This window comes from Salvelinus fontinalis, chromosome 14 (genome assembly GCF_029448725.1).
Source record: "Salvelinus fontinalis isolate EN_2023a chromosome 14, ASM2944872v1, whole genome shotgun sequence".
In the NCBI taxonomy this organism is placed as follows: Eukaryota; Metazoa; Chordata; class Actinopteri; order Salmoniformes; family Salmonidae; genus Salvelinus; species Salvelinus fontinalis.
In genome coordinates, this window is record NC_074678.1 from 12,057,957 (window position 1) to 12,085,456 (window position 27,500).

The 27,500-nt window shown below is 46.2% G+C and overlaps 1 protein-coding gene across 6 annotated transcripts in view; it reads left to right on the forward strand.

Annotated features, from left to right (window-relative positions):
* Window positions 1-27,500, forward strand: part of cyfip1 (cytoplasmic FMR1 interacting protein 1) — a 170,040-nt gene that overhangs the window by 85,010 nt on the left and 57,530 nt on the right. For all 6 annotated transcript variants that reach the window (XM_055943953.1, XM_055943954.1, XM_055943958.1 and 3 more), the window contains 6 exons: window positions 198-326; window positions 1,178-1,282; window positions 14,247-14,338; window positions 14,633-14,750; window positions 19,510-19,632; window positions 22,542-22,667. In XM_055943953.1, the coding sequence (XP_055799928.1) occupies window positions 198-326; window positions 1,178-1,282; window positions 14,247-14,338; window positions 14,633-14,750; window positions 19,510-19,632; window positions 22,542-22,667 (693 nt within the window). The remainder of the gene's footprint in view (window positions 1-197; window positions 327-1,177; window positions 1,283-14,246; window positions 14,339-14,632; window positions 14,751-19,509; window positions 19,633-22,541; window positions 22,668-27,500) is intronic.

Below are 27,500 nucleotides of genomic sequence, written 5' to 3' on the forward strand. Positions count from 1 at the left end.
ANATCTCTCTCTGTCTTCTGGTTGTTCCTCTCTAAAACAACACTAGTCAGTTAAACATCTCTCTCTCTCTCTCTCTCTCTCTCTCTCTCTGTCTTCTGGTTGTTCCTCTCTCTCTCTCTCTCTCTCTCTCTCTCTGTCTTCTGGTTGTTCCTCTCTAAAACAACACTAGTCAGTTAAACATCTCTCTCTCTCTCCAGTCTCTGCAGCAACAGTTGGAGGTGATTAACGGCCATGATGAGCTGCTGGCTGACATAGTCAACCTGTGTGTTGATTACTATGAGAACAGGATGTACCTGACCCCCAACGAGAAACACATGCTGCTCAAGGTTAGCTACCGTCTGGCTGGCAGGCTGACAAATGGCTCCCTATTACCTGTCTGTTACTTCTAGGTGATGGGGTTAGGTCTGTACCTGTCTGTTACCTCTAGGTGATGGGGTTAGGTCTGTACCTGTCTGTTACCTCTAGGTGATGGGGTTAGGTCTGTACCTGTCTGTTACCTCTAGGTGATGGGGTTTGGTCTGTACCTGTCTGTTACTTCTAGGTGATGGGGTTTAGTCTGTACCTGTCTGTTACCTCTAGGTGATGGGGTTTGGTCTGTACCTGTCTGTTACCTCTAGGTGATGGGGTTAGGTCTGTACCTGTCTGTTACCTCTAGGTGATGGGGTTTGGTCTGTACCTGTCTGTTACCTCTAGGTGATGGGGTTTGGTCTGTACCTGTCTGTTACCTCTAGGTGATGGGGTTAGGTCTGTTACCTCTAGGTGATGGGGTTTAGTCTGTACCTGTCTGTTACCTCTAGGTGATGGGGTTTGGTCTGTACCTGTCTGTTACCTCTAGGTGATGGGGTTTGGTCTGTACCTGTCTGTTACTTCTAGGTGATGGGGTTTAGTCTGTACCTGTCTGTTACCTCTAGGTGATGGGGTTTGGTCTGTACCTGTCTGTTACCTCTAGGTGATGGGGTTTGGTCTGTACCTGTCTGTTACCTCTAGGTGATGGGGTTTGGTCTGTACCTGTCTGTTACCTCTAGGTGATGGGGTTTAGTCTGTACCTGTCTGTTACCTCTAGGTGATGGGGTTTAGTCTGTACCTGTCTGTTACCTCTAGGTGATGGGGTTAGGTCTGTACCTGTCTGTTACCTCTAGGTGATGGGGTTTGGTCTGTACCTGTCTGTTACCTCTAGGTGATGGGGTTTGGTCTGTACCTGATGGATGGCAGTAACAGCAACATCTACAAAATGGACGCCAAGAAGAGGATCAACCTGACCAAGATTGACAAGTTCTTCAAGGTGAGTTTACTGTCTGTGCAGTAGGAGACACTAGAGGTACATGGGTTTTACTGATAAGTTGTTCAAGGTGAGAGTTTGAGACACATTAATAACATGTTGATGTGGGCCTTACTGTCTGTGGAGTGAATTAGGGGTACATGGGCCTGACTGTCTGTGGAGTGAATTAGGGGTACATGGGCCTTACTGTCTGTGGAGTGAATTAGGGGTACATGGGCCTGACTGTCTGTGGAGTGAATTAGGGGTACATGGGCCTTACTGTCTGTGGGGTGAATTAGGGGTACATGGGCCTTACTGTCTGTGGGGTGAGTTAGGGGTACATGGGCCGTACTGTCTGTGGGGTGAGTTAGGGGTACATGGGCCTTACTGTCTGTGGGGTGAATTAGGGGTACATGGGCCTGACTGTCTGTGGAGTGAATTAGGGGTACATGGGCCTTACTGTCTGTGGGGTGAGTTAGGGGTACATGGGCCTTACTGTCTGTGGGGTGAATTAGGGGTACATGGGCCTTACTGTCTGTGGAGTGAATTAATGAATGTCTCTGACTGGTCTTCATGTATCTGACTGGTCTTCATGGATCTGACTGGTCTTCATGTATCTGACTGGTCTTCATGTCTCTGACTGGTCTTCATGTCTCTGACTGGTCTTCATGTCTCTGACTGGTCTTCATGTCTCTGACTGGTCTTCATGGATCTGACTGGTCTTCATGTCTCTGACTGGTCTTCATGTCTCTGACTGGTCTTCATGGATCTGACTGGTCTTCATGTCTCTGACTGGTCTTCATGTCTCTGACTGGTCTTCATGGATCTGACTGGTCTTCATGGATCTGACTGGTCTTCATGGATCTGACTGGTCTTCATGGATCTGACTGGTCTTCATGTCTCTGACTGGTCTTCATGTCTCTGACTGGTCTTCATGTCTCTGACTGGTCTTCATGTCTCTGACTGGTCTTCATGTCTCTGACTGGTCTTCATGTCTCTGACTGTCTGACTGGTCTTCATGTATCTGACTGGTCTTCATGTCTCTGACTGGTCTTCATGTCTCTGACTGTCTGACTGGTCTTCATGTCTCTGACTGGTCTTCATGTATCTGACTGTCTGACTGGTCTTCATGTATCTGACTCTCTGACTGGTCTTCATGTCTCTGACTGGTCTTCATGTCTCTGACTGTCTGACTGGTCTTCATGTCTCTGACTGGTCTTCATGTCTCTGACTGGTCTTCATGTCTCTGACTGTCTGACTGGTCTTCATGTATCTGACTGGTCTTCATGTATCTGACTGGTCTTCATGTCTCTGACTGGTCTTCATGTATCTGACTGGTCTTCATGTATCTGACTGTCTGACTGGTCTTCATGTATCTGACTGTCTGACTGGTCTTCATGTCTCTGACTGGTCTTCATGTCTCTGACTGTCTGACTGGTCTTCATGTCTCTGACTGGTCTTCATGTATCTGACTGTCTGACTGGTCTTCATGTATCTGACTCTCTGACTGGTCTTCATGTCTCTGACTGGTCTTCATGTCTCTGACTGTCTGACTGGTCTTCATGTCTCTGACTGGTCTTCATGTCTCTGACTGGTCTTCATGTCTCTGACTGTCTGACTGGTCTTCATGTATCTGACTGGTCTTCATGTCTCTGACTGGTCTTCATGTATCTGACTGGTCTTCATGTATCTGACTGTCTGACTGGTCTTCATGTCTCTGACTGGTCTTCATGTCTCTGACTGGTCTTCATGTATCTGACTGGTCTTCATGTCTCTGACTGGTCTTCATGTATCTGACTGTCTGACTGGTCTTCATGTCTCTGACTGGTCTTCATGTCTCTGACTGGTCTTCATGTATCTGACTGGTCTTCATGTCTCTGACTATCTGACTGGTCTTCATGTCTCTGACTGGTCTTCATGTCTCTGACTGGTCTTCATGTCTCTGACTGGTCTTCATGTATCTGACTGGTCTTCATGTATCTGACTGGTCTTCATGTCTCTGACTGGTCTTCATGTCTCTGACTGGTCTTCATGTCTCTGACTGGTCTTCATGTCTCTGACTGGTCTTCATGTCTCTGACTGGTCTTCATGTATCTGACTGTCTGACTGGTCTTCATGTCTCTGACTGTCTGACTGGTCTTCATGTCTCTGACTGGTCTTCATGTCTCTGACTGGTCTTCATGTCTCTGACTGGTCTTCATGTATCTGACTGTCTGACTGGTCTTCATGTCTCTGACTGGTCTTCATGTATCTGACTGGTCTTCATGTCTCTGACTGGTCTTCATGACTCTGACGGGTCTTCATGTCTCTGACGGGTCTTCATGTCTCTGACGGGTCTTCATGTCTCTGACGGGTCTTCATGTCTCTGACGGGTCTTCATGTATCTGACTGGTCTTCATGTCTCTGACTGGTCTTCATGTCTCTGACTGGTCTTCATGTCTCTGACTGGTCTTCATGTCTCTGACTGGTCTTCATGTCTCTGACTGGTCTTCATGTCTCTGACTGGTCTTCATGTCTCTGACTGGTCTTCATGTCTCTGACTGGTCTTCATGTCTCTGACTGTCTGACTGGTCTTCATGTATCTGACTGGTCTTCATGTATCTGACTGGTCTTCATGTCTCTGACTGTCTGACTGGTCTTCATGTATCTGACTGGTCTTCATGTATCTGACTGTCTGACTGGTCTTCATGTATCTGACTGTCTGACTGGTCTTCATGTCTCTGACTGGTCTTCATGTCTCTGACTGGTCTTCATGTCTCTGACTGGTCTTCATGTCTCTGACTGGTCTTCATGTCTCTGACTGGTCTTCATGTCTCTGACTGGTCTTCATGTCTCTGACTGGTCTTCATGTCTCTGACTGGTCTTCATGTCTCTGACTGTCTGACTGGTCTTCATGTCTCTGACTGGTCTTCATGTCTCTGACTGGTCTTCATGTATCTGACTGGTCTTCATGTATCTGACTGGTCTTCATGTCTCTGACTGGTCTTCATGGATCTGACTGGTCTTCATGTCTCTGACTGGTCTTCATGTCTCTGACTGGTCTTCATGGATCTGACTGGTCTTCATGTCTCTGACTGGTCTTCATGTCTCTGACTGGTCTTCATGTCTCTGACTGGTCTTCATGTCTCTGACTGGTCTTCATGTCTCTGACTGGTCTTCATGTCTCTGGCTGTCTGACTGGTCTTCATGTATCTGACTGGTCTTCATGTCTCTGACTGGTCTTCATGTCTCTGACTGGTCTTCATGTCTCTGACTGGTCTTCATGGATCTGACTGGTCTTCATGTCTCTGACTGGTCTTCATGTCTCTGACTGGTCTTCATGGATCTGACTGGTCTTCATGGATCTGACTGGTCTTCATGGATCTGACTGGTCTTCATGGATCTGACTGGTCTTCATGTCTCTGACTGGTCTTCATGTCTCTGACTGGTCTTCATGTCTCTGACTGTCTGACTGGTCTTCATGTATCTGACTGGTCTTCATGTCTCTGACTGTCTGACTGGTCTTCATGTATCTGACTGGTCTTCATGTATCTGACTGTCTGACTGGTCTTCATGTCTCTGACTGGTCTTCATGTCTCTGACTGTCTGACTGGTCTTCATGTCTCTGACTGGTCTTCATGTATCTGACTGTCTGACTGGTCTTCATGTATCTGACTCTCTGACTGGTCTTCATGTCTCTGACTGGTCTTCATGTCTCTGACTGTCTGACTGGTCTTCATGTCTCTGACTGGTCTTCATGTCTCTGACTGGTCTTCATGTCTCTGACTGTCTGACTGGTCTTCATGTATCTGACTGGTCTTCATGTCTCTGACTGGTCTTCATGTATCTGACTGGTCTTCATGTATCTGACTGGTCTTCATGTCTCTGACTGGTCTTCATGTATCTGACTGGTCTTCATGTCTCTGACTATCTGACTGGTCTTCATGTATCTGACTGGTCTTCATGTCTCTGACTGGTCTTCATGTCTCTGACTGGTCTTCATGTCTCTGACTGGTCTTCATGTCTCTGACTTGTCTTCATGTCGCTGACTGGTCTTCATGTCGCTGACTGGTCTTCATGTCTCTGACTGGTCTTCATGTCTCTGACTGGTCTTCATGTCTCTGACTGGTCTTCATGTCTCTGACTGGTCTTCATGTCTCTGACTGGTCTTCATGTCTCTGACTATCTGACTGGTCTTCATGTCTCTGACTGGTCTTCATGTATCTGACTGGTCTTCATGTATCTGACTGGTCTTCATGTCTCTGACTGGTCTTCATGTCTCTGACTGGTCTTCATGTCTCTGACTGGTCTTCATGTCTCTGACTGGTCTTCATGTCTCTGACTGGTCTTCATGTCTCTGACTGGTCTTCATGTCTCTGACTGGTCTTCATGTATCTGACTGTCTGACTGGTCTTCATGTCTCGGACTGGTCTTCATGTATCTGACTGTCTGACTTGTCTTCATGTCTCTGACTGTCTGACTTGTCTTCATGTCTCTGACTGGTCTTCATGTCTCTGACTGGTCTTCATGTCTCTGACTGGTCTTCATGTCTCTGACTGGTCTTCATGTATCTGACTGTCTGACTGGTCTTCATGTATCTGACTGGTCTTCATGTCTCTGACTGGTCTTCATGTCTCTGACTGGTCTTCATGTCTCTGACTGGTCTTCATGTGTCTGACTGGTCTTCATGTCTCTGACTGGTCTTCATGTCTCTGACTGGTCTTCATGTCGCTGACTGGTCTTCATGTCGCTGACTGGTCTTCATGTCTCTGACTGGTCTTCATGTCTCTGACTGGTCTTCATGTCTCTGACTGGTCTTCATGTCTCTGACTGGTCTTCATGTCTCTGACTGGTCTTCATGTCTCTGACTGGTCTTCATGTCTCTGACTGTCTGACTGGTCTTCATGTCTCTGACTGGTCTTCATGTCTCTGACTGGTCTTCATGTCTCTGACTGTCTGACTGGTCTTCATGTATCTGACTGGTCTTCATGTCTCTGACTGTCTGACTGGTCTTCATGTATCTGACTGTCTGACTGGTCTTCATGTCTCTGACTGTCTGACTGGTCTTCATGTCTCTGACTGGTCTTCATGTCTCTGACTGGTCTTCATGTCTCTGACTGGTCTTCATGTCTCTGACTGGTCTTCATGTCTCTGACTATCTGACTGGTCTTCATGTCTCTGACTATCTGACTGGTCTTCATGTCTCTGACTATCTGACTGGTCTTCATGTCTCTGACTATCTGACTGGTCTTCATGTCTCTGACTGGTCTTCATGTCTCTGACTGGTCTTCATGTATCTGACTGTCTGACTGGTCTTCATGTATCTGACTGTCTGACTGGTCTTCATGTCTCTGACTGTCTGACTGGTCTTCATGTCTCTGACTGGTCTTCATGTCTCTGACTGGTCTTCATGTCTCTGACTGGTCTTCATGTCTCTGACTGGTCTTCATGTATCTGACTGTCTGACTGGTCTTCATGTATCTGACTGGTCTTCACGTCTCTGACTGGTCTTCACGTCTCTGACTGGTCTTCACGTCTCTGACTGGTCTTCACGTATCTGACTGGTCTTCACGTCTCTGACTGGTCTTCACGTCTCTGACTGGTCTTCATGTCTCTGACTGGTCTTCATGTCTCTGACTGGTCTTCATGTCTCTGACTGGTCTTCATGTCTCTGACTGGTCTTCATGTCTCTGACTGGTCTTCATGTCTCTGACTGTCTGACTGGTCTTCATGTCTCTGACTGGTCTTCATGTATCTGACTGGTCTTCATGTATCTGACTGGTCTTCATGTCTCTGACTGGTCTTCATGGATCTGACTGGTCTTCATGGATCTGACTGGTCTTCATGTCTCTGACTGGTCTTCATGTCTCTGACTGGTCTTCATGGATCTGACTGGTCTTCATGGATCTGACTGGTCTTCATGGATCTGACTGGTCTTCATGTCTCTGACTGGTCTTCATGTCTCTGACTGGTCTTCATGTCTCTGGCTGTCTGACTGGTCTTCATGTATCTGACTGGTCTTCATGTCTCTGACTGTCTGACTGGTCTTCATGTATCTGACTGGTCTTCATGTCTCTGACTGGTCTTCATGTCTCTGACTGGTCTTCATGTCTCTGACTGGTCTTCATGTCTCTGACTGGTCTTCATGTCTCTGACTGGTCTTCATGTCTCTGACTGTCTGACTGGTCTTCATGTATCTGACTGGTCTTCATGTATCTGACTGGTCTTCATGTCTCTGACTGTCTTGTCTGGTCTTCATGTATCTGACTGGTCTTCATGTATCTGACTGTCTGACTGGTCTTCATGTCTCTGACTGGTCTTCATGTCTCTGACTGTCTGACTGGTCTTCATGTCTCTGACTGGTCTTCATGTATCTGACTGTCTGACTGGTCTTCATGTATCTGACTCTCTGACTGGTCTTCATGTCTCTGACTGGTCTTCATGTCTCTGACTGTCTGACTGGTCTTCATGTCTCTGACTGGTCTTCATGTCTCTGACTGGTCTTCATGTCTCTGACTGTCTGACTGGTCTTCATGTATCTGACTGGTCTTCATGTCTCTGACTGGTCTTCATGTATCTGACTGGTCTTCATGTATCTGACTGTCTGACTGGTCTTCATGTCTCTGACTGGTCTTCATGTCTCTGACTGGTCTTCATGTCTCTGACTGGTCTTCATGTCTCTGACTGGTCTTCATGTATCTGACTGTCTGACTGGTCTTCATGTCTCTGACTGGTCTTCATGTCTCTGACTGGTCTTCATGTATCTGACTGGTCTTCATGTCTCTGACTATCTGACTGGTCTTCATGTATCTGACTGGTCTTCATGTATCTGACTGGTCTTCATGTATCTGACTGGTCTTCATGTATCTGACTGGTCTTCATGTATCTGACTGGTCTTCATGTCTCTGACTGGTCTTCATGTATCTGACTGGTCTTCATGTCTCTGACTATCTGACTGGTCTTCATGTATCTGACTGGTCTTCATGTCTCTGACTGGTCTTCATGTCTCTGACTGGTCTTCATGTCTCTGACTGGTCTTCATGTGTCTGACTGGTCTTCATGTCTCTGACTGGTCTTCATGTCTCTGACTGGTCTTAATGTCGCTGACTGGTCTTCATGTCGCTGACTGGTCTTCATGTCTCTGACTGGTCTTCATGTCTCTGACTGGTCTTCATGTCTCTGACTGGTCTTCATGTCTCTGACTGGTCTTCATGTCTCTGACTGGTCTTCATGTCTCTGACTGGTCTTCATGTCTCTGACTGGTCTTCATGTATCTGACTGGTCTTCATGTATCTGACTGGTCTTCATGTCTCTGACTGGTCTTCATGTCTCTGACTGGTCTTCATGTCTCTGACTGGTCTTCATGTCTCTGACTGGTCTTCATGTCTCTGACTGGTCTTCATGTCTCTGACTGGTCTTCATGTATCTGACTGTCTGACTGGTCTTCATGTCTCGGACTGGTCTTCATGTATCTGACTGTCTGACTTGTCTTCATGTCTCTGACTGTCTGACTTGTCTTCATGTCTCTGACTGGTCTTCATGTCTCTGACTGGTCTTCATGTCTCTGACTGGTCTTCATGTCTCTGACTGGTCTTCATGTATCTGACTGTCTGACTGGTCTTCATGTATCTGACTGGTCTTCATGTCTCTGACTGGTCTTCATGTCTCTGACTGGTCTTCATGTCTCTGACTGGTCTTCATGTGTCTGACTGGTCTTCATGTCTCTGACTGGTCTTCATGTCTCTGACTGGTCTTCATGTCGCTGACTGGTCTTCATGTCGCTGACTGGTCTTCATGTCGCTGACTGGTCTTCATGTCTCTGACTGGTCTTCATGTCTCTGACTGGTCTTCATGTCTCTGACTGGTCTTCATGTCTCTGACTGGTCTTCATGTCTCTGACTGGTCTTCATGTCTCTGACTGTCTGACTGGTCTTCATGTCTCTGACTGGTCTTCATGTCTCTGACTGGTCTTCATGTCTCTGACTGTCTGACTGGTCTTCATGTATCTGACTGGTCTTCATGTCTCTGACTGTCTGACTGGTCTTCATGTATCCGACTGTCTGACTGGTCTTCATGTCTCTGACTGTCTGACTGGTCTTCATGTCTCTGACTGGTCTTCATGTCTCTGACTGGTCTTCATGTCTCTGACTGGTCTTCATGTCTCTGACTATCTGACTGGTCTTCATGTCTCTGACTATCTGACTGGTCTTCATGTCTCTGACTATCTGACTGGTCTTCATGTCTCTGACTGGTCTTCATGTCTCTGACTGGTCTTCATGTCTCTGACTGGTCTTCATGTCTCTGACTGGTCTTCATGTATCTGACTGTCTGACTGGTCTTCATGTATCTGACTGTCTGACTGGTCTTCATGTCTCTGACTGTCTGACTGGTCTTCATGTCTCTGACTGGTCTTCATGTCTCTGACTGGTCTTCATGTCTCTGACTGGTCTTCATGTCTCTGACTGGTCTTCATGTATCTGACTGTCTGACTGGTCTTCATGTATCTGACTGGTCTTCACGTCTCTGACTGGTCTTCACGTCTCTGACTGGTCTTCACGTCTCTGACTGGTCTTCACGTATCTGACTGGTCTTCACGTCTCTGACTGGTCTTCATGACTCTGACTGGTCTTCATGTCTCTGACTGGTCTTCATGTCTCTGACTGGTCTTCATGTCTCTGACTGGTCTTCATGTCTCTGACGGGTCTTCATGTCTCTGACGGGTCTTCATGTCTCTGACGGGTCTTCATGTCTCTGACTGGTCTTCATGTCTCTGACTGGTCTTCATGTCTCTGACTGGTCTTCATGTCTCTGACTGGTCTTCATGTCTCTGACTGGTCTTCATGTCTCTGACTGGTCTTCATGTCTCTGACTGGTCTTCATGTCTCTGACTGGTCTTCATGTCTCTGACTATCTGACTGGTCTTCATGTCTCTGACTGGTCTTCATGTCTCTGACTGGTCTTCATGTCTCTGACTGGTCTTCATGTCTCTGACTGGTCTTCATGTCTCTGACTGGTCTTCATGTCTCTGACTGGTCTTCATGTCTCTGACTATCTGACTGGTCTTCATGTCTCTGACTGGTCTTCATGTCTCTGACTGGTCTTCATGTCTCTGACTGGTCTTCATGTCTCTGACTGGTCTTCATGTATCTGACTGGTCTTCATGTCTCTGACTGGTCTTCATGTCTCTGACTGGTCTTCATGTATCTGACTGGTCTTCATGTCTCTGACTGGTCTTCATGTCTCTGACTGGTCTTCATGTCTCTGACTGGTCTTCATGTCTCTGACTGGTCTTCATGTCTCTGACTGGTCTTCATGTCTCTGACTGGTCTTCATGTCTCTGACTATCTGACTGGTCTTCATGTCTCTGACTGGTCTTCATGTCTCTGACTGGTCTTCATGTCTCTGTCTGGTCTTCATGTCTCTGACTGGTCTTCATGTCTCTGACTGGTCTTCATGTCTCTGACTGGTCTTCATGTCTCTGACTGGTCTTCATGTCTCTGACTGGTCTTCATGTCTCTGACTGGTCTTCATGTCTCTGACTATCTGACTGGTCTTCATGTCTCTGACTGGTCTTCATGTCTCTGACTGGTCTTCATGTCTCTGACTGGTCTTCATGTCTCTGACTGGTCTTCATGTCTCTGACTGGTCTTCATGTCTCTGACTGGTCTTCATGTCTCTGACTGGTCTTCATGTCTCTGACTGGTCTTCATGTCTCTGACTGGTCTTCATGTCTCTGGCTGTCTGACTGGTCTTCATGTATCTGACTGGTCTTCATGTCTCTGACTGTCTGACTGGTCTTCATGTATCTGACTGGTCTTCATGTCTCTGACTGGTCTTCATGTCTCTGACTGGTCTTCATGTCTCTGACTGGTCTTCATGTCTCTGACTGGTCTTCATGTCTCTGACTGGTCTTCATGTATCTGACTGGTCTTCATGTATCTGACTGGTCTTCATGTATCTGACTGGTCTTCATGTCTCTGACTGTCTGACTGGTCTTCATGTATCTGACTGGTCTTCATGTATCTGACTGTCTGACTGGTCTTCATGTCTCTGACTGGTCTTCATGTCTCTGACTGTCTGACTGGTCTTCATGTCTCTGACTGGTCTTCATGTATCTGACTGTCTGACTGGTCTTCATGTATCTGACTCTCTGACTGGTCTTCATGTCTCTGACTGGTCTTCATGTCTCTGACTGTCTGACTGGTCTTCATGTCTCTGACTGGTCTTCATGTCTCTGACTGGTCTTCATGTCTCTGACTGTCTGACTGGTCTTCATGTATCTGACTGGTCTTCATGTCTCTGACTGGTCTTCATGTATCTGACTGGTCTTCATGTATCTGACTGTCTGACTGGTCTTCATGTCTCTGACTGGTCTTCATGTATCTGACTGGTCTTCATGTCTCTGACTGGTCTTCATGTCTCTGACTGGTCTTCATGTATCTGACTGTCTGACTGGTCTTCATGTCTCTGACTGGTCTTCATGTCTCTGACTGGTCTTCATGTATCTGACTGGTCTTCATGTCTCTGACTATCTGACTGGTCTTCATGTATCTGACTGGTCTTCATGTATCTGACTGGTCTTCATGTATCTGACTGGTCTTCATGTATCTGACTGGTCTTCATGTATCTGACTGGTCTTCATGTATCTGACTGGTCTTCATGTCTCTGACTGGTCTTCATGTATCTGACTGGTCTTCATGTCTCTGACTATCTGACTGGTCTTCATGTCTCTGACTGGTCTTCATGTATCTGACTGGTCTTCATGTATCTGACTGGTCTTCATGTCTCTGACTGGTCTTCATGTCTCTGACTGGTCTTCATGTCTCTGACTGGTCTTCATGTCTCTGACTGGTCTTCATGTCTCTGACTGGTCTTCATGTCTCTGACTGGTCTTCATGTATCTGACTGTCTGACTGGTCTTCATGTCTCGGACTGGTCTTCATGTATCTGACTGTCTGACTTGTCTTCATGTCTCTGACTGTCTGACTTGTCTTCATGTCTCTGACTGGTCTTCATGTCTCTGACTGGTCTTCATGTCTCTGACTGGTCTTCATGTCTCTGACTGGTCTTCATGTCTCTGACTGGTCTTCATGTATCTGACTGTCTGACTGGTCTTCATGTATCTGACTGGTCTTCATGTCTCTGACTGGTCTTCATGTCTCTGACTGGTCTTCATGTCTCTGACTGGTCTTCATGTCTCTGACTGGTCTTCATGTCTCTGACTGGTCTTCATGTCGCTGACTGGTCTTCATGTCGCTGACTGGTCTTCATGTCTCTGACTGGTCTTCATGTCTCTGACTGGTCTTCATGTCTCTGACTGGTCTTCATGTCTCTGACTGGTCTTCATGTCTCTGACTGGTCTTCATGTCTCTGACTGGTCTTCATGTCTCTGACTGGTCTTCATGTCTCTGACTGGTCTTCATGTCTCTGACTGTCTGACTGGTCTTCATGTCTCTGACTGGTCTTCATGTCTCTGACTGGTCTTCATGTCTCTGACTGGTCTTCATGTCTCTGACTGTCTGACTGGTCTTCATGTCTCTGACTGGTCTTCATGTCTCTGACTGGTCTTCATGTCTCTGACTGGTCTTCATGTCTCTGACTGTCTGACTGGTCTTCATGTATCTGACTGGTCTTCATGTCTCTGACTGTCTGACTGGTCTTCATGTATCTGACTGTCTGACTGGTCTTCATGTCTCTGACTGTCTGACTGGTCTTCATGTCTCTGACTGGTCTTCATGTCTCTGACTGGTCTTCATGTCTCTGACTGGTCTTCATGTCTCTGACTATCTGACTGGTCTTCATGTCTCTGACTATCTGACTGGTCTTCATGTCTCTGACTATCTGACTGGTCTTCATGTCTCTGACTGGTCTTCATGTCTCTGACTGGTCTTCATGTCTCTGACTGGTCTTCATGTCTCTGACTGGTCTTCATGTATCTGACTGTCTGACTGGTCTTCATGTATCTGACTGTCTGACTGGTCTTCATGTCTCTGACTGTCTGACTGGTCTTCATGTCTCTGACTGGTCTTCATGTCTCTGACTGGTCTTCATGTCTCTGACTGGTCTTCATGTCTCTGACTGGTCTTCATGTATCTGACTGTCTGACTGGTCTTCACGTCTCTGACTGGTCTTCACGTCTCTGACTGGTCTTCACGTCTCTGACTGGTCTTCACGTATCTGACTGGTCTTCACGTCTCTGACTGGTCTTCATGACTCTGACTGGTCTTCATGTCTCTGACTGGTCTTCATGTCTCTGACTGGTCTTCATGTCTCTGACTGGTCTTCATGTCTCTGACTGGTCTTCATGTCTCTGACGGGTCTTCATGTCTCTGACGGGTCTTCATGTCTCTGACGGGTCTTCATGTCTCTGACGGGTCTTCATGTCTCTGACTGGTCTTCATGTCTCTGACTGGTCTTCATGTCTCTGACTGGTCTTCATGTCTCTGACTGGTCTTCATGTCTCTGACTGGTCTTCATGTCTCTGACTGGTCTTCATGTCTCTGACTGGTCTTCATGTCTCTGACTGGTCTTCATGTCTCTGACTATCTGACTGGTCTTCATGTCTCTGACTGGTCTTCATGTCTCTGACTGGTCTTCATGTCTCTGACTGGTCTTCATGTCTCTGACTGGTCTTCATGTCTCTGACTGGTCTTCATGTCTCTGACTGTCTGACTGGTCTTCATGTATCTGACTGGTCTTCATGTATCTGACTGTCTGACTGGTCTTCATGTATCTGACTGTCTGACTGGTCTTCATGTCTCTGACTGGTCTTCATGTCTCTGACTGGTCTTCATGTCTCTGACTGGTCTTCATGTCTCTGACTGGTCTTCATGTATCTGACTGTCTGACTGGTCTTCATGTCTCTGACTGGTCTTCATGTCTCTGACTGGTCTTCATGTCTCTGACTGGTCTTCATGTGTCTGACTGGTCTTCATGTCTCTGACTGGTCTTCATGTTTCTGACTGGTCTTCATGTCTCTGACTGGTCTTCATGTATCGGTCCTCAACAGCAGCTGCAGGTGGTTCCTCTGTTTGGTGACATGCAGATTGAGCTGTCCAGGTACATCAAGACCAGCGCACACTTTGAAGAGAACAAGAACCGGTGAGGCCTTATCCCTCCTCGCTCGCTCTCTCTCTCTCTCTCTCTCTCTCTCGCTCTCTCTCTCTCTCTATCTATCACTCTCTCTCCTCTCTCTTCTCTCCTCTCTCTTCTCATCTCTCTCTCTCTCTTCTCATCTCTCTCTCTCTCTTCTCATCTCTCTCTCTGTCTTCTCATCTCTCTCATCTCATCTCATCTCTCTCTTCTCATCTCTCTCTCTCTCTTCTCATCTCTCTCTCTGTCTTCTCATCTCTCTCATCTCATCTCTCTCTCTCTCTCTCTCCTCCCTGTTCCCAGGTGGTCATGTACCTCAACAGGCAGCAGTCCTCAGTATAATATCTGTGAGCAGATGGTTCAGATCAGGGAAGACCACATGAGGTTCATCTCTGAGCTGGCTCGCTACAGTAACAGTGAGGTGAGTGGACCAGTACCTAGGATGCATCCCAAATGGCACCCTATTCCCTATATAGTGAGCTACTTTGGACCAGAGCCCTATGGAACCCTATTCCCTATATAGTGTACTACTTTAGACCAGAGCCCTATGGCACCCTATTCCCTATATAGTGAGCTACTTTAGACCAGAGCCCTATGGCACCCTATTCCCTATATAGTGCACTACTTTAGACCAGAGCCCTATGGCACCCTATTCCCTATATAGTGTACTACTTTAGACCAGAGCCCTATGGCACCCTACTCCCTATATAGTGAGCTACTTTAGACCAGAGCCCTATGGCACCCTATTCCCTATATAGTGAGCTACTTTAGACCAGAGCCCTATGGCACCCTATTCCCTATATAGTGCACTACTTTAGACCAGAGCCCTATGGCACCCTATTCCCTATATAGTGAGCTACTTTAGACCAGAGCCCTATGGCACCCTATTCCCTATATAGTGAGCTACTTTAGACCAGGACCCTATTCCCTATATAGTGCACTACTTTAGACCAGAGCCCTATGGCACCCTATTCCCTATATAGTGAGCTACTTTAGACCAGAGCCCTATGTTACCCTGTTCCCTATATAGTGCACTACTTTAGACCAGAGCCCTATGGCACCCTATTCCCTATATAGTGCACTACTTTAGACCAGAGCCCTATGGCACCCTATTCCCTATATAGTGAGCTACTTTAGACCAGAGCCCTATGGCACCCTATTCCCTATATAGTGAGCTACTTTAGACCAGGACCCTATTCCCTATATAGTGCACTACTTTAGACCAGAGCCCTATGGCACCCTATTCCCTATATAGTGCACTACTTTAGACCAGAGCCCTATGGCACCCTATTCCCTATATAGTGAGCTACTTTAGACCAGGACCCTATTCCCTATATAGTGCACTACTTTAGACCAGAGCCCTATGGCACCCTATTCCCTATATAGTGAGCTACTTTAGACCAGAGCCCTATGGCACCCTACTCCCTATATAGTGAGCTACTTTAGACCAGAGCCCTATGGCACCCTATTCCCTATATAGTGCACTACTTTAGACCAGAGCCCTATGGCACCCTATTCCCTATATAGTGAGCTACTTTAGACCAGAGCCCTATGGCACCCTATTCCCTATATAGTGAGCTACTTTAGACCAGGACCCTATTCCCTATATAGTGCACTACTTTAGACCAGAGCCCTATGGCACCCTATTCCCTATATAGTGAGCTACTTTAGACCAGAGCCCTATGGCACCCTATTCCCTATATAGTGAGCTACTTTAGACCAGGACCCTATTCCCTATATAGTGCACTACTTTAGACCAGAGCCCTATGGCACCCTATTCCCTATATAGTGCACTACTTTAGACCAGAGCCCTATGGCACCCTATTCCCTATATAGTGAGCTACTTTAGACCAGGACCCTATTCCCTATATAGTGCACTACTTTAGACCAGAGCCCTATGGCACCCTATTCCCTATATAGTGAGCTACTTTAGACCAGAGCCCTATGGCACCCTACTCCCTATATAGTGAGCTACTTTAGACCAGAGCCCTATGGCACCCTATTCCCTATATAGTGCACTACTTTAGACCAGAGCCCTATGGCACCCTATTCCCTATATAGTGCACTACTTTAGACCAGAGCCCTATGGCACCCTATTCCCTATATAGTGAGCTACTTTAGACCAGAGCCCTATGGCACCCTATTCCCTATATAGTGAGCTACTTTAGACCAGAGCCCTATGGCACCCTATTCCCTATATAGTGAGCTACTTTAGACCAGGACCCTATTCCCTATATAGTGCACTACTTTAGACCAGAGCCCTATGGCACCCTATTCCCTATATAGTGCACTACTTTAGACCAGAGCCCTATGGCACCCTATTCCCTATATAGTGAGCTACTTTAGACCAGGACCCTATTCCCTATATAGTGCACTACTTTAGACCAGAGCCCTATGGCACCCTATTCCCTATATAGTGAGCTACTTTAGACCAGAGCCCTATGGCACCCTACTCCCTATATAGTGAGCTACTTTAGACCAGAGCCCTATGGCACCCTATTCCCTATATAGTGCACTACTTTAGACCAGAGCCCTATGGCACCCTATTCCCTATATAGTGAGCTACTTTAGACCAGAGCCCTATGGCACCCTATTCCCTATATAGTGAGCTACTTTAGACCAGGACCCTATTCCCTATATAGTGCACTACTTTAGACCAGAGCCCTATGGCACCCTATTCCCTATATAGTGAGCTACTTTAGACCAGAGCCCTATGGCACCCTATTCCCTATATAGTGAGCTACTTTAGACCAGGACCCTATTCCCTATATAGTGCACTACTTTAGACCAGAGCCCTATGGCACCCTATTCCCTATATAGTGCACTACTTTAGACCAGAGCCCTATGGCACCCTATTCCCTATATAGTGAGCTACTTTAGACCAGGACCCTATTCCCTATATAGTGCACTACTTTAGACCAGAGCCCTATGGCACCCTATTCCCTATATAGTGAGCTACTTTAGACCAGAGCCCTATGGCACCCTACTCCCTATATAGTGAGCTACTTTAGACCAGAGCCCTATGGCACCCTATTCCCTATATAGTGCACTACTTTAGACCAGAGCCCTATGGCACCCTATTCCCTATATAGTGCACTACTTTAGACCAGAGCCCTATGGCACCCTATTCCCTATATAGTGAGCTACTTTAGACCAGAGCCCTATGGCACCCTATTCCCTATATAGTGAGCTACTTTAGACCAGAGCCCTATGGCACCCTATTCCCTATATAGTGCACTACTTTGGACCAGGGACTGTTAGGACCTGTTATGTCCTAATAAAGGTGTCTCTCTCTAGGTGGTGACCAGGGCCTGTTAACCTGTTAACCTGTTATAATAAAGGTGTCTCTCTCTAGGTGGTGACCAGGGCCTGTTAACCTGTTAACCTGTTATAATAATGTGTCTTTCTCTAGGTGGAGACCAGGGCCTGTTAACCTGTTAACCTGTTATAATAATGTGTCTCTCTCTAGGTGGAGACCAGGGCCTGTTAACCTGTTAACCTGTTATAATAATGTGTCTCTCTCTAGGTGGTGACCAGGGCCTGTTAACCTGTTATAATAATGTGTCTCTCTCTAGGTGGAGACCAGGGCCTGTTAACCTGTTATAATAATGTGTCTCTCTCTAGGTGGTGACCAGGACCTGTTAACCTGTTATAATAATGTGTCTCTCTCTAGGTGGAGACCAGGGCCTGTTAACCTGTTATAATAATGTGTCTCTCTCTAGGTGGAGACCAGGGCCTGTTAACCTGTTATAATAATGTGTCTCTCTCTAGGTGGTGACCAGGACCTGTTAACCTGTTATAATAATGTGTCTCTCTCTAGGTGGAGACCAGGGCCTGTTAACCTGTTATAATAATGTGTCTCTCTCTAGGTGGAGACCAGGACCTGTTAACCTGTTATAATAATGTGTCTCTCTCTAGGTGGTGACCAGGACCTGTTAACCTGTTATAATAATGTGTCTCTCTCTAGGTGGTGACCAGGACCTGTTAACCTGTTATAATAATGTGTCTCTCTCTAGGTGGAGACCAGGGCCTGTTAACCTGTTATAATAAAGGTGTCTCTCTCTAGGTGGTGACCAGGGCCTGTTAACCTGTTAACCTGTTATAATAATGTGTCTTTCTCTAGGTGGAGACCAGGGCCTGTTAACCTGTTAACCTGTTATAATAATGTGTCTCTCTCTAGGTGGAGACCAGGGCCTGTTAACCTGTTATAATAATGTGTCTCTCTCTAGGTGGAGACCAGGGCCTGTTAACCTGTTATAATAATGTGTCTCTCTCTAGGTGGAGACCAGGGCCTGTTAACCTGTTATAATAATGTGTCTCTCTCTAGGTGGAGACCAGGGCCTGTTAACCTGTTAACCTGTTATAATAATGTGTCTCTCTCTAGGTGGAGACCAGGGCCTGTTATAATAATGTGTCTCTCTCTAGGTGGAGACCAGGACCTGTTAACCTGTTATAATAATGTGTCTCTCTCTAGGTGGAGACCAGGACCTGTTAACCTGTTATAATAATGTGTCTCTCTCTAGGTGGAGACCAGGGCCTGTTAACCTGTTATAATAATGTGTCTCTCTCTAGGTGGTGACCAGGGCCTGTTAACCTGTTATAATAATGTGTCTCTCTCTAGGTGGTGACCAGGGCCTGTTAACCTGTTATAATAATGTGTCTCTCTCTAGGTGGTGACCAGGGCCTGTTAACCTGTTATAATAATGTGTCTCTCTCTAGGTGGAGACCAGGGCCTGTTAACCTGTTATAATAATGTGTCTCTCTCTAGGTGGTGACCAGGGCCTGTTAACCTGTTATAATAATGTGTCTCTCTCTAGGTGGAGACCAGGACCTGTTAACCTGTTATAATAATGTGTCTCTCTCTAGGTGGAGACCAGGGCCTGTTAACCTGTTATAATAAAGGTGTCTCTCTCTAGGTGGAGACCAGGGCCTGTTAACCTGTTATAATAAAGGTGTCTCTCTCTAGGTGGAGACCAGGGCCTGTTAACCTGTTAACCTGTTATAATAAAGGTGTCTCTCTCTAGGTGGAGACCAGGGCCTGTTAACCTGTTAACCTGTTATAATAATGTGTCTCTCTCTAGGTGGAGACCAGGGCCTGTTAACCTGTTATAATAATGTGTCTCTCTCTAGGTGGAGACCAGGGCCTGTTAACCTGTTATAATAAAGGTGTCTCTCTCTAGGTGGTGACGGGGTCCGGCCGTCAGGAGGCCCACAAGACAGACCATGAGTACAGGAAGCTGTTTGACCTGTCTCTGCAGGGGATGCAGCTACTGTCCCAGTGGAGCGCACACGTCATGGAAGTGGTGAGTGACCCCTGAACTCGGACCCATCCAGGGTTAGGGTTGGCACTAAAGCCATCCAGGGTTGGCACTAAAGCCATCTAGGGTTGGCACTAAAGCCATCTAGGGTTGGCACTAAAGCCATCTAGGGTTGGCACTAAAGCCATCTAGGGTTAGGGTTGGTACTAAAGCCATCTAGGGTTAGGGTTGGCACTAAAGCCATCCAGGGTTGGCACTAAAGCCATCTAGGGTTAGGGTTGGTACTAAAGCCATCTAGGGTTAGGGTTGGCACTAAAGCCATCTAGGGTTAGGGTTGGCACTAAAGCCATCTAGGGTTAGGGTTGGTACTAAAGCCATCTAGGGTTAGGGTTGGCACTAAAGCCATTTGGCACTAAAGTCATCTAGGGTTAGGGTTGGCACTAAAGCCATCTAGGGTTAGGGTTGGCACTAAAGCCATCTAGGGTTGGCACTAAAGCCATCTAGGGTTAGGGTTGGCACTAAAGCCATCCAGGGTTGGCACTAAAGTCATCTAGGGTTAGGGTTGGCACTAAAGCCATCTAGGGTTAGGGTTGGCACTAAAGCCATCTAGGGTTAGGGTTGGCACTAAAGCCATCTAGGGTTAGGGTTGGCACTAAAGCCATCTAGGGTTAGGGTTGGCACTAAAGCCATCCAGGGTTGGCACTAAAGCCATCCAGGGTTGGCACTAAAGCCATCCAGGGTTGGCACTAAAGCCATCTAGGGTTGGCACTAAAGCGATCTAGGGTTGGCACTAAAGCCATCTAGGGTTAGGGTTGGCACTAAAGCCATCTAGGGTTAGGGTTGGTACTAAAGCCATCTAGGGTTAGGGTTGGCACTAAAGCCATCCAGGGTTAGGGTTGGCACTAAAGCCATCCAGGGTTAGGGTTGGCACTAAAGCCATCTAGGGTTGGCACTAAAGCCATCCAGGGTTAGGGTTGGCACTAAAGCCATCTAGTGTTAGGGTTGGCACTAAAGCCATCTAGGGTTAGGGTTGGCACTAAAGCCATCCAGGGTTGGCACTAAAGCCATCCAGGGTTAGGGTTGGCACTAAAGCCATCCAGGGTTAGGGTTGGCACTAAAGCCATCCAGGGTTAGGGTTGGCACTAAAGCCATTTAGGGTTAGGGTTCGCACTAAAGCCATCTAGGGTTAGGGTTGGCACTAAAGCCATCTAGGGTTAGGGTTGGTACTAAAGCCATCTAGGGTTAGGGTTGGCACTAAAGCCATCTAGGGTTAGGGTTGGTATTAAAGCCATCAAGGGTTAGGGTTCGCACTAAAGCCATCTAGGGTTAGGGTTGGTACTAAAGCCATCTAGGGTTAGGGTTGGCACTAAAGCCATCTAGGGTTGGCACTAAAGCCATCTAGGGTTAGGGTTGGCACTAAAGCCATCTAGGGTTAGGGTTGGTACTAAAGCCATCCAGGGTTAGGGTTGGCACTAAAGCCATCCAGGGTTAGGGTTGGCACTAAAGCCATCTAGGGTTAGGGTTGGTACTAAAGCCATCCAGGGTTAGGGTTGGTACTAAAGCCATCCAGGGTTAGGGTTGGCACTAAAGCCATCTAGGGTTAGGGTTGGTACTAAAGCCATCTAGGGTTGGCACTAAAGCCATCTAGGGTTAGGGTTGGCACTAAAGCCATCTAGGGTTAGGGTTGGCACTAAAGCCATCTAGGGTTAGGGTTGGTACTAAAGCCATCCAGGGTTAGGGTTGGCACTAAAGCCATCTAGGGTTAGGGTTGGTACTAAAGCCATCTAGGGTTGGCACTAAAGCCATCTAGGGTTGGCACTAAAGCCATCTAGGGTTAGGGTTGGCACTAAAGCCATCTAGGGTTAGGGTTGGCACAAGCCATCTAGGGTTAGGGTTGGCACTAAAGCCATCTAGGGTTAGGGTTGGCACTAAAGCCATCCAGGGTTAGGGTTGGCACTAAAGCCATTTAGGGTTAGGGTTGGCACTAAAGCCATCCAGGGTTAGGGTTGGCACTAAAGCCATCCAGGGTTAGGGTTGGTACTAAAGCCATCCAGGGTTAGGGTTGGTACTAAAGCCATCTAGGGTTAGGGTTGGCACTAAAGCCATCTAGGGTTGGTACTAAAGCCATCCAGGGTTAGGGTTGGTACTAAAGCCATCTAGGGTTAGGGTTGGTACTAAAGCCATCTAGGGTTAGGGTTGGCACTAAAGCCATCTAGGGTTGGCACTAAAGCCATCTAGGGTTAGGGTTGGTACTAAAGCCATCTAGGGTTAGGGTTGGTACTAAAGCCATCCAGGGTTAGGGTTGGCACTAAAGCCATCTAGGGTTGGTACTAAAGCCATCTAGGGTTAGGGTTGGCACTAAAGCCATCTAGGGTTGGCACTAAAGCCATCTAGGGTTGGTACTAAAGCCATCTAGGGTTAGGGTTGGCACTAAAGCCATCTAGGGTTAGGGTTGGCACTAAAGCCATCTAGGGTTAGGGTTGGCACTAAAGCCATCTAGGGTTAGGGTTGGCACTAAAGCCATCCAGGGTTAGGGTTGGCACTAAAGCCATTTAGGGTTAGGGTTGGTACTAAAGCCATCTAGGGTTAGGGTTGGCACTAAAGCCATCTAGGGTTAGGGTTGGCACTAAAGCCATCTAGGGTTAGGGTTGGCACTAAAGCCATCCAGGGTTAGGGTTGGCACTAAAGCCATCCAGGGTTGGCACTAAAGCCATTTAGGGTTAGGGTTGGCACTAAAGCCATTTAGGGTTAGGGTTGGCACTAAAGCCATCTAGGGTTAGGGTTGGCACTAAAGCCATCCAGGGTTAGGGTTGGCACTAAAGCCATCCAGGGTTAGGGTTGGCACTAAAGCCATTTTGAAGACGTTTGAATACTTCATGATATTAAAGCTGTTTTTAAAATCAGGTTTTCTAACATGGTGAGGATGATGATGATGATGCCTCTTCTTCCTGCAGTACTCGTGGAAGCTGGTTCACCCAACGGATAAGTACTCTAACAAGGAGTGTCCTGACAACGCGGAGGAGTATGAACGAGCTACACGATACAACTACACCACTGAGGAGAAGTTCTCCCTGGTCGAGGTCAGCCACACCCCTCTAGTTGGACCTGTCTGGTCTACAATATTAGTCCTGGTGGTTGTCCAGTCCAGGGGTCGCGTTAATAGTCTCTAACACACCTAGACACAGGTTAGTTAGAGACAGGTTAATTAGTCTCTAACACACCTAGACACAGGTTAGTTAGTCTCTAACACACCTAGACACAGGTTAGTTAGTCTCTAACACACCTAGACACAGGTTAGTTAGTCTCTAACACACCTAGACACAAGTTAGTTAGAGACAGGTTAGTTAGTCTATAACACACCTAGACACAGGTTAGTTACTCTCTAACACACCTAGACACAGGTTAGTTAGTCTCTAACACACCTAGACACAAGTTAATTAGACACAGGTTAGTTAGTCTCTAACACACCTAGACACAGGTTAGTTAGTCTCTAACACACCTAGACACAAGTTAATTAGAGACAGGTTAGTTAGAGACAGGTTAGTTAGAGACAGGTTAGTTAGAGACAGGTTAGTTAGAGACAGGTTAGTTAGTCTCTAACACACCTAGACACAGGTTAGTTAGAGACAGGTTAGTTAGAGACAGGTTAGTTAGAGACAGGTTAGTTAGTCTATAACACACCTAGAGACAGGTTAGTTAGTCTCTAACACACCTAGACACAAGTTAATTAGACACAGGTTAGTTAGAGACAGGTTAATTAGAGACACACCATCTACTACACCCGTTACCCCATTACCCTGTCTCTAATTAACCTGTCTCTAATTAACCTGTGTGAGGTGTCTCTAACTAACCTGTCTCTAACTAACCTGTCTCTAGGTGTGTCTCTAATTAACCTGTCTCTAATTAACCTGTCTCTAGGTGTGTCTCTAATTAACCTGTCTCTAGGTTTGTCTCTAATTAACCTGTCTCTAATTAACCTGTCTCTAGGTTTGTCTCTAATTAACCTGTCTCTAATTAACCTGTCTCTAGGTGTGTCTCTAATTAACCTGTCTAGGTGTGTCTCTAATTAACCTGCGTGAGATGTCTAACTAACCTCTCTAATTAACCTGTGTGAGGTGTCTCTAACTAACCTGTCTCTAACTAACCTGTCTCTAACTAACCTGTCTCTAACTAACCTGTCTCTAATTAACCTGTCTCTAGGTGTGTCTCTAATTAACCTGTCTCTAGGTGTCTCTAATTAACCTGTCTCTAACCTGTCTCTAACTAACCTGTCTCTAATTAACCTGTGTGAGGTGTCTCTAATTAACCTGTCTCTAATTAACCTGTGTGAGGTGTCTCTAATTAACCTGTCTCTAATTAACCTGTGTGAGGTGTCTCTAATTAACCTGTCTCTAATTAACCTGTCTCTAACTAACCTGTCTCTAATTAACCTGTCTCTAGGTGTGTCTCTAATTAACCTGTCTCTAATTAACCTGTGTCTAATGAACCTGTCTCTAGGTGTGTTAGAGACTAACTAACCTGTCTCTAGGTGTGTTAGAGACTAACTAACCTGTCTCTAGGTGTGTTAGACTAACTAACCTGTCTCTAGGTGTGTTAGAGACTAACTAACCTGTCTCTAGGTGTGTTAGAGACTAACTAACCTGTCTCTAGGTGTGTTAGAGACTAATTAACCTGTCTCTAGGTGTGTTAGACTAACGAACCTGTGTCTAGGTGTGTTAGAGACTAATTAACCTGTCTCTAGGTGTGTTAGACTAACTAACCTGTCTCTAGGTGTGTTAGAGACTAATTAACCTGTCTCTAGGTGTGTTAGACTAACTAACCTGTGTCTAGGTGTGTTAGAGACTAACTAACCTGTGTCTAGGTGTGTTAGAGACTAATTAACCTGTGTCTAGGTGTGTTAGAGACTAACTAACCTGTCTAGGTGTGTTAGAGACTAACTAACCTGTCTCTAGGTGTGTTAGAGACTAACTAACCTGTCTCTAACTAACTTGTGTCTAGGTGTGTTAGAGACTAACTAACCTGTCTCTAGGTGTGTTAGACTAACTAACCTGTCTCTAGGTGTGTTAGACTAACTAACCTGTCTCTAGGTGTGTTAGACTAACTAACCTGTCTCTAGGTGTGTTAGACTAACTAACCTGTCTCTAGGTGTGTTAGACTAACTAACCTGTCTCTAGGTGTGTTAGAGACTAACTAACCTGTCTCTAGGTGTGTTAGAGACTAACTAACCTGTCTCTAGGTGTGTTAGACTAACTAACCTGTCTCTAGGTGTGTTAGACTAACTAACCTGTGTCTAGGTGTGTTAGAGACTAACTAACCTGTCTCTAACTAACCTGTCTCTAGGTGTGTTAGACTAACTAACCTGTGTCTAGGTGTGTTAGAGACTAACTAACCTGTCTCTAGGTGTGTTAGACTAACTAACCTGTCTCTAGGTGTGTTAGACTAACTAACCTGTCTCTAGGTGTGTTAGAGACTAACTAACCTGTCTCTAGGTGTGTTAGACTAACTAACCTGTCTCTAGGTGTGTTAGAGACTAACTAACCTGTCTCTAGGTGTGTTAGACTAACTAACCTGTCTCTAACTAACCTGTCTCTAGGTGTGTTAGACTAACTAACCTGTCTCTAACTAACCTGTCTCTAGGTGTGTTAGACTAACTAACCTGTGTCTAGGTGTGTTAGAGACTAACTAACCTGTCTCTAACTAACTTGTGTCTAGGTGTGTTAGAGACTAACTAACCTGTCTCTAACTAACTTGTGTCTAGGTGTGTTAGAGACTAACTAACCTGTCTCTAACTAACCTGTCTCTAGGTGTGTTAGACTAACTAACCTGTCTCTAGGTGTGTTAGACTAACTAACCTGTCTCTAGGTGTGTTAGACTAACTAACCTGTCTCTAGGTGTGTTAGACTAACTAACCTGTCTCTAGCTGTGTTAGACTAACTAACCTGTCTCTAGGTGTGTTAGAGACTAACTAACCTGTCTCTAGGTGTGTTAGACTAACTAACCTGTCTCTAGGTGTGTTAGACTAACTAACCTGTCTCTAGGTGTGTTAGACTAACTAACCTGTCTCTAGGTGTGTTAGACTAACTAACCTGTCTCTAGGTGTGTTAGAGACTAACTAACCTGTCTCTAGGTGTGTTAGACTAACTAACCTGTCTCTAGGTGTGTTAGACTAACTAACCTGTCTCTAGGTGTGTTAGACTAACTAACCTGTGTCTAGGTGTGTTAGAGACTAACTAACCTGTCTCTAACTAACCTGTGTCTAGGTGTGTTAGACTAACTAACCTGTCTCTAGGTGTGTTAGAGACTAACTAACCTGTGTCTAGGTGTGTTAGAGACTAACTAACCTGTCTCTAGGTGTGTTAGAGACTAACTAACCTGTCTCTAGGTGTGTTAGACTAACTAACCTGTCTCTAGGTGTGTTAGACTAACTAACCTGTCTCTAGGTGTGTTAGAGACTAACTAACCTGTCTCTAACTAACCTGTGTCTAGGTGTGTTAGAGACTAACTAACCTGTCTCTAGGTGTGTTAGACTAACTAACCTGTCTCTAGGTGTGTTAGACTAACTAACCTGTGTCTAGGTGTGTTAGAGACTAACTAACCTGTCTCTAGGTGTGTTAGAGACTAATTAACCTGTCTCTAGGTGTGTTAGACTAACTAACCTGTCTCTAGGTGTGTTAGACTAACTAACCTGTGTCTAGGTGTGTTAGAGACTAACTAACCTGTCTCTAACTAACCTGTCTCTAGGTGTGTTAGAGACTAACTAACCTGTCTCTAGGTGTGTTAGAGACTGACTAACCTGTGTCTAGGTGTGTTAGACTAACTAACCTGTCTCTAACTAACCTGTCTCTAGGTGTGTTAGACTAACTAACCTGTCTCTAGGTGTGTTAGATTAACTAACCTGTGTCTAGGTGTGTTAGACTAACTAACCTGTGTCTAGGTGTGTTAGACTAACTAACCTGTCTCTAGGTGTGTTAGAGACTAACTAACCTGTCTCTAGGTGTGTTAGACTAACTAACCTGTCTCTAGGTGTGTTAGACTAACTAACCTGTCTCTAATTAACCTGTCTAGGTGTGTTAGAGACTAACTAACCTGTCTCTAACTAACCTGTGTCTAGGTGTGTTAGAGACTGACTCTGAGGTGTTCCTTCCTCCAGGTGATGGCCATGATAAAGGGGTTGCAGGTTCTGATGGGTCTCTAGGTGTGTTAGAGACTAACTAACCTGTCTCTAGGTGTGTTAGAGACTAACTAACCTGTCTCTAACTAACCTGTGTCTAGGTGTGTTAGACTAACTAACCTGTGTCTAGGTGTGTTAGAGACTAACTCTGAGGTGTTCCTCCCTCCAGGTGATGGCCATGATAAAGGGGTTGCAGGTTCTGATGGGTCTCTAGGTGTGTTAGAGACTGACTCTGAGGTGTTCCTTCCTCCAGGTGATGGCCATGATAAAGGGGTTGCAGGTTCTGATGGGTCTCTAGGTGTGTTAGAGACTAACTCTGAGGTGTTCCTTCCTCCAGGTGATGGCCATGATAAAGGGGTTGCAGGTTCTGATGGGTCTCTAGGTGTGTTAGAGACTGACTCTGAGGTGTTCCTTCCTCCAGGTGATGGCCATGATAAAGGGGTTGCAGGTTCTGATGGGTCTCTAGGTGTGTTAGAGACTGACTCTGAGGTGTTCCTTCCTCCAGGTGATGGCCATGATAAAGGGGTTGCAGGTTCTGATGGGTCTCTAGGTGTGTTAGAGACTAACTCTGAGGTGTTCCTTCCTCCAGGTGATGGCCATGATAAAGGGTTTGCAGGTTCTGATGGGTCTCTAGGTGTGTTAGAGACTAACTCTGAGGTGTTCCTTTCCTCCAGGTGATGGCCATGATAAAGGGGTTGCAGGTTCTGATGGGTCTCTAGGTGTGTTAGAGACTGACTCTGAG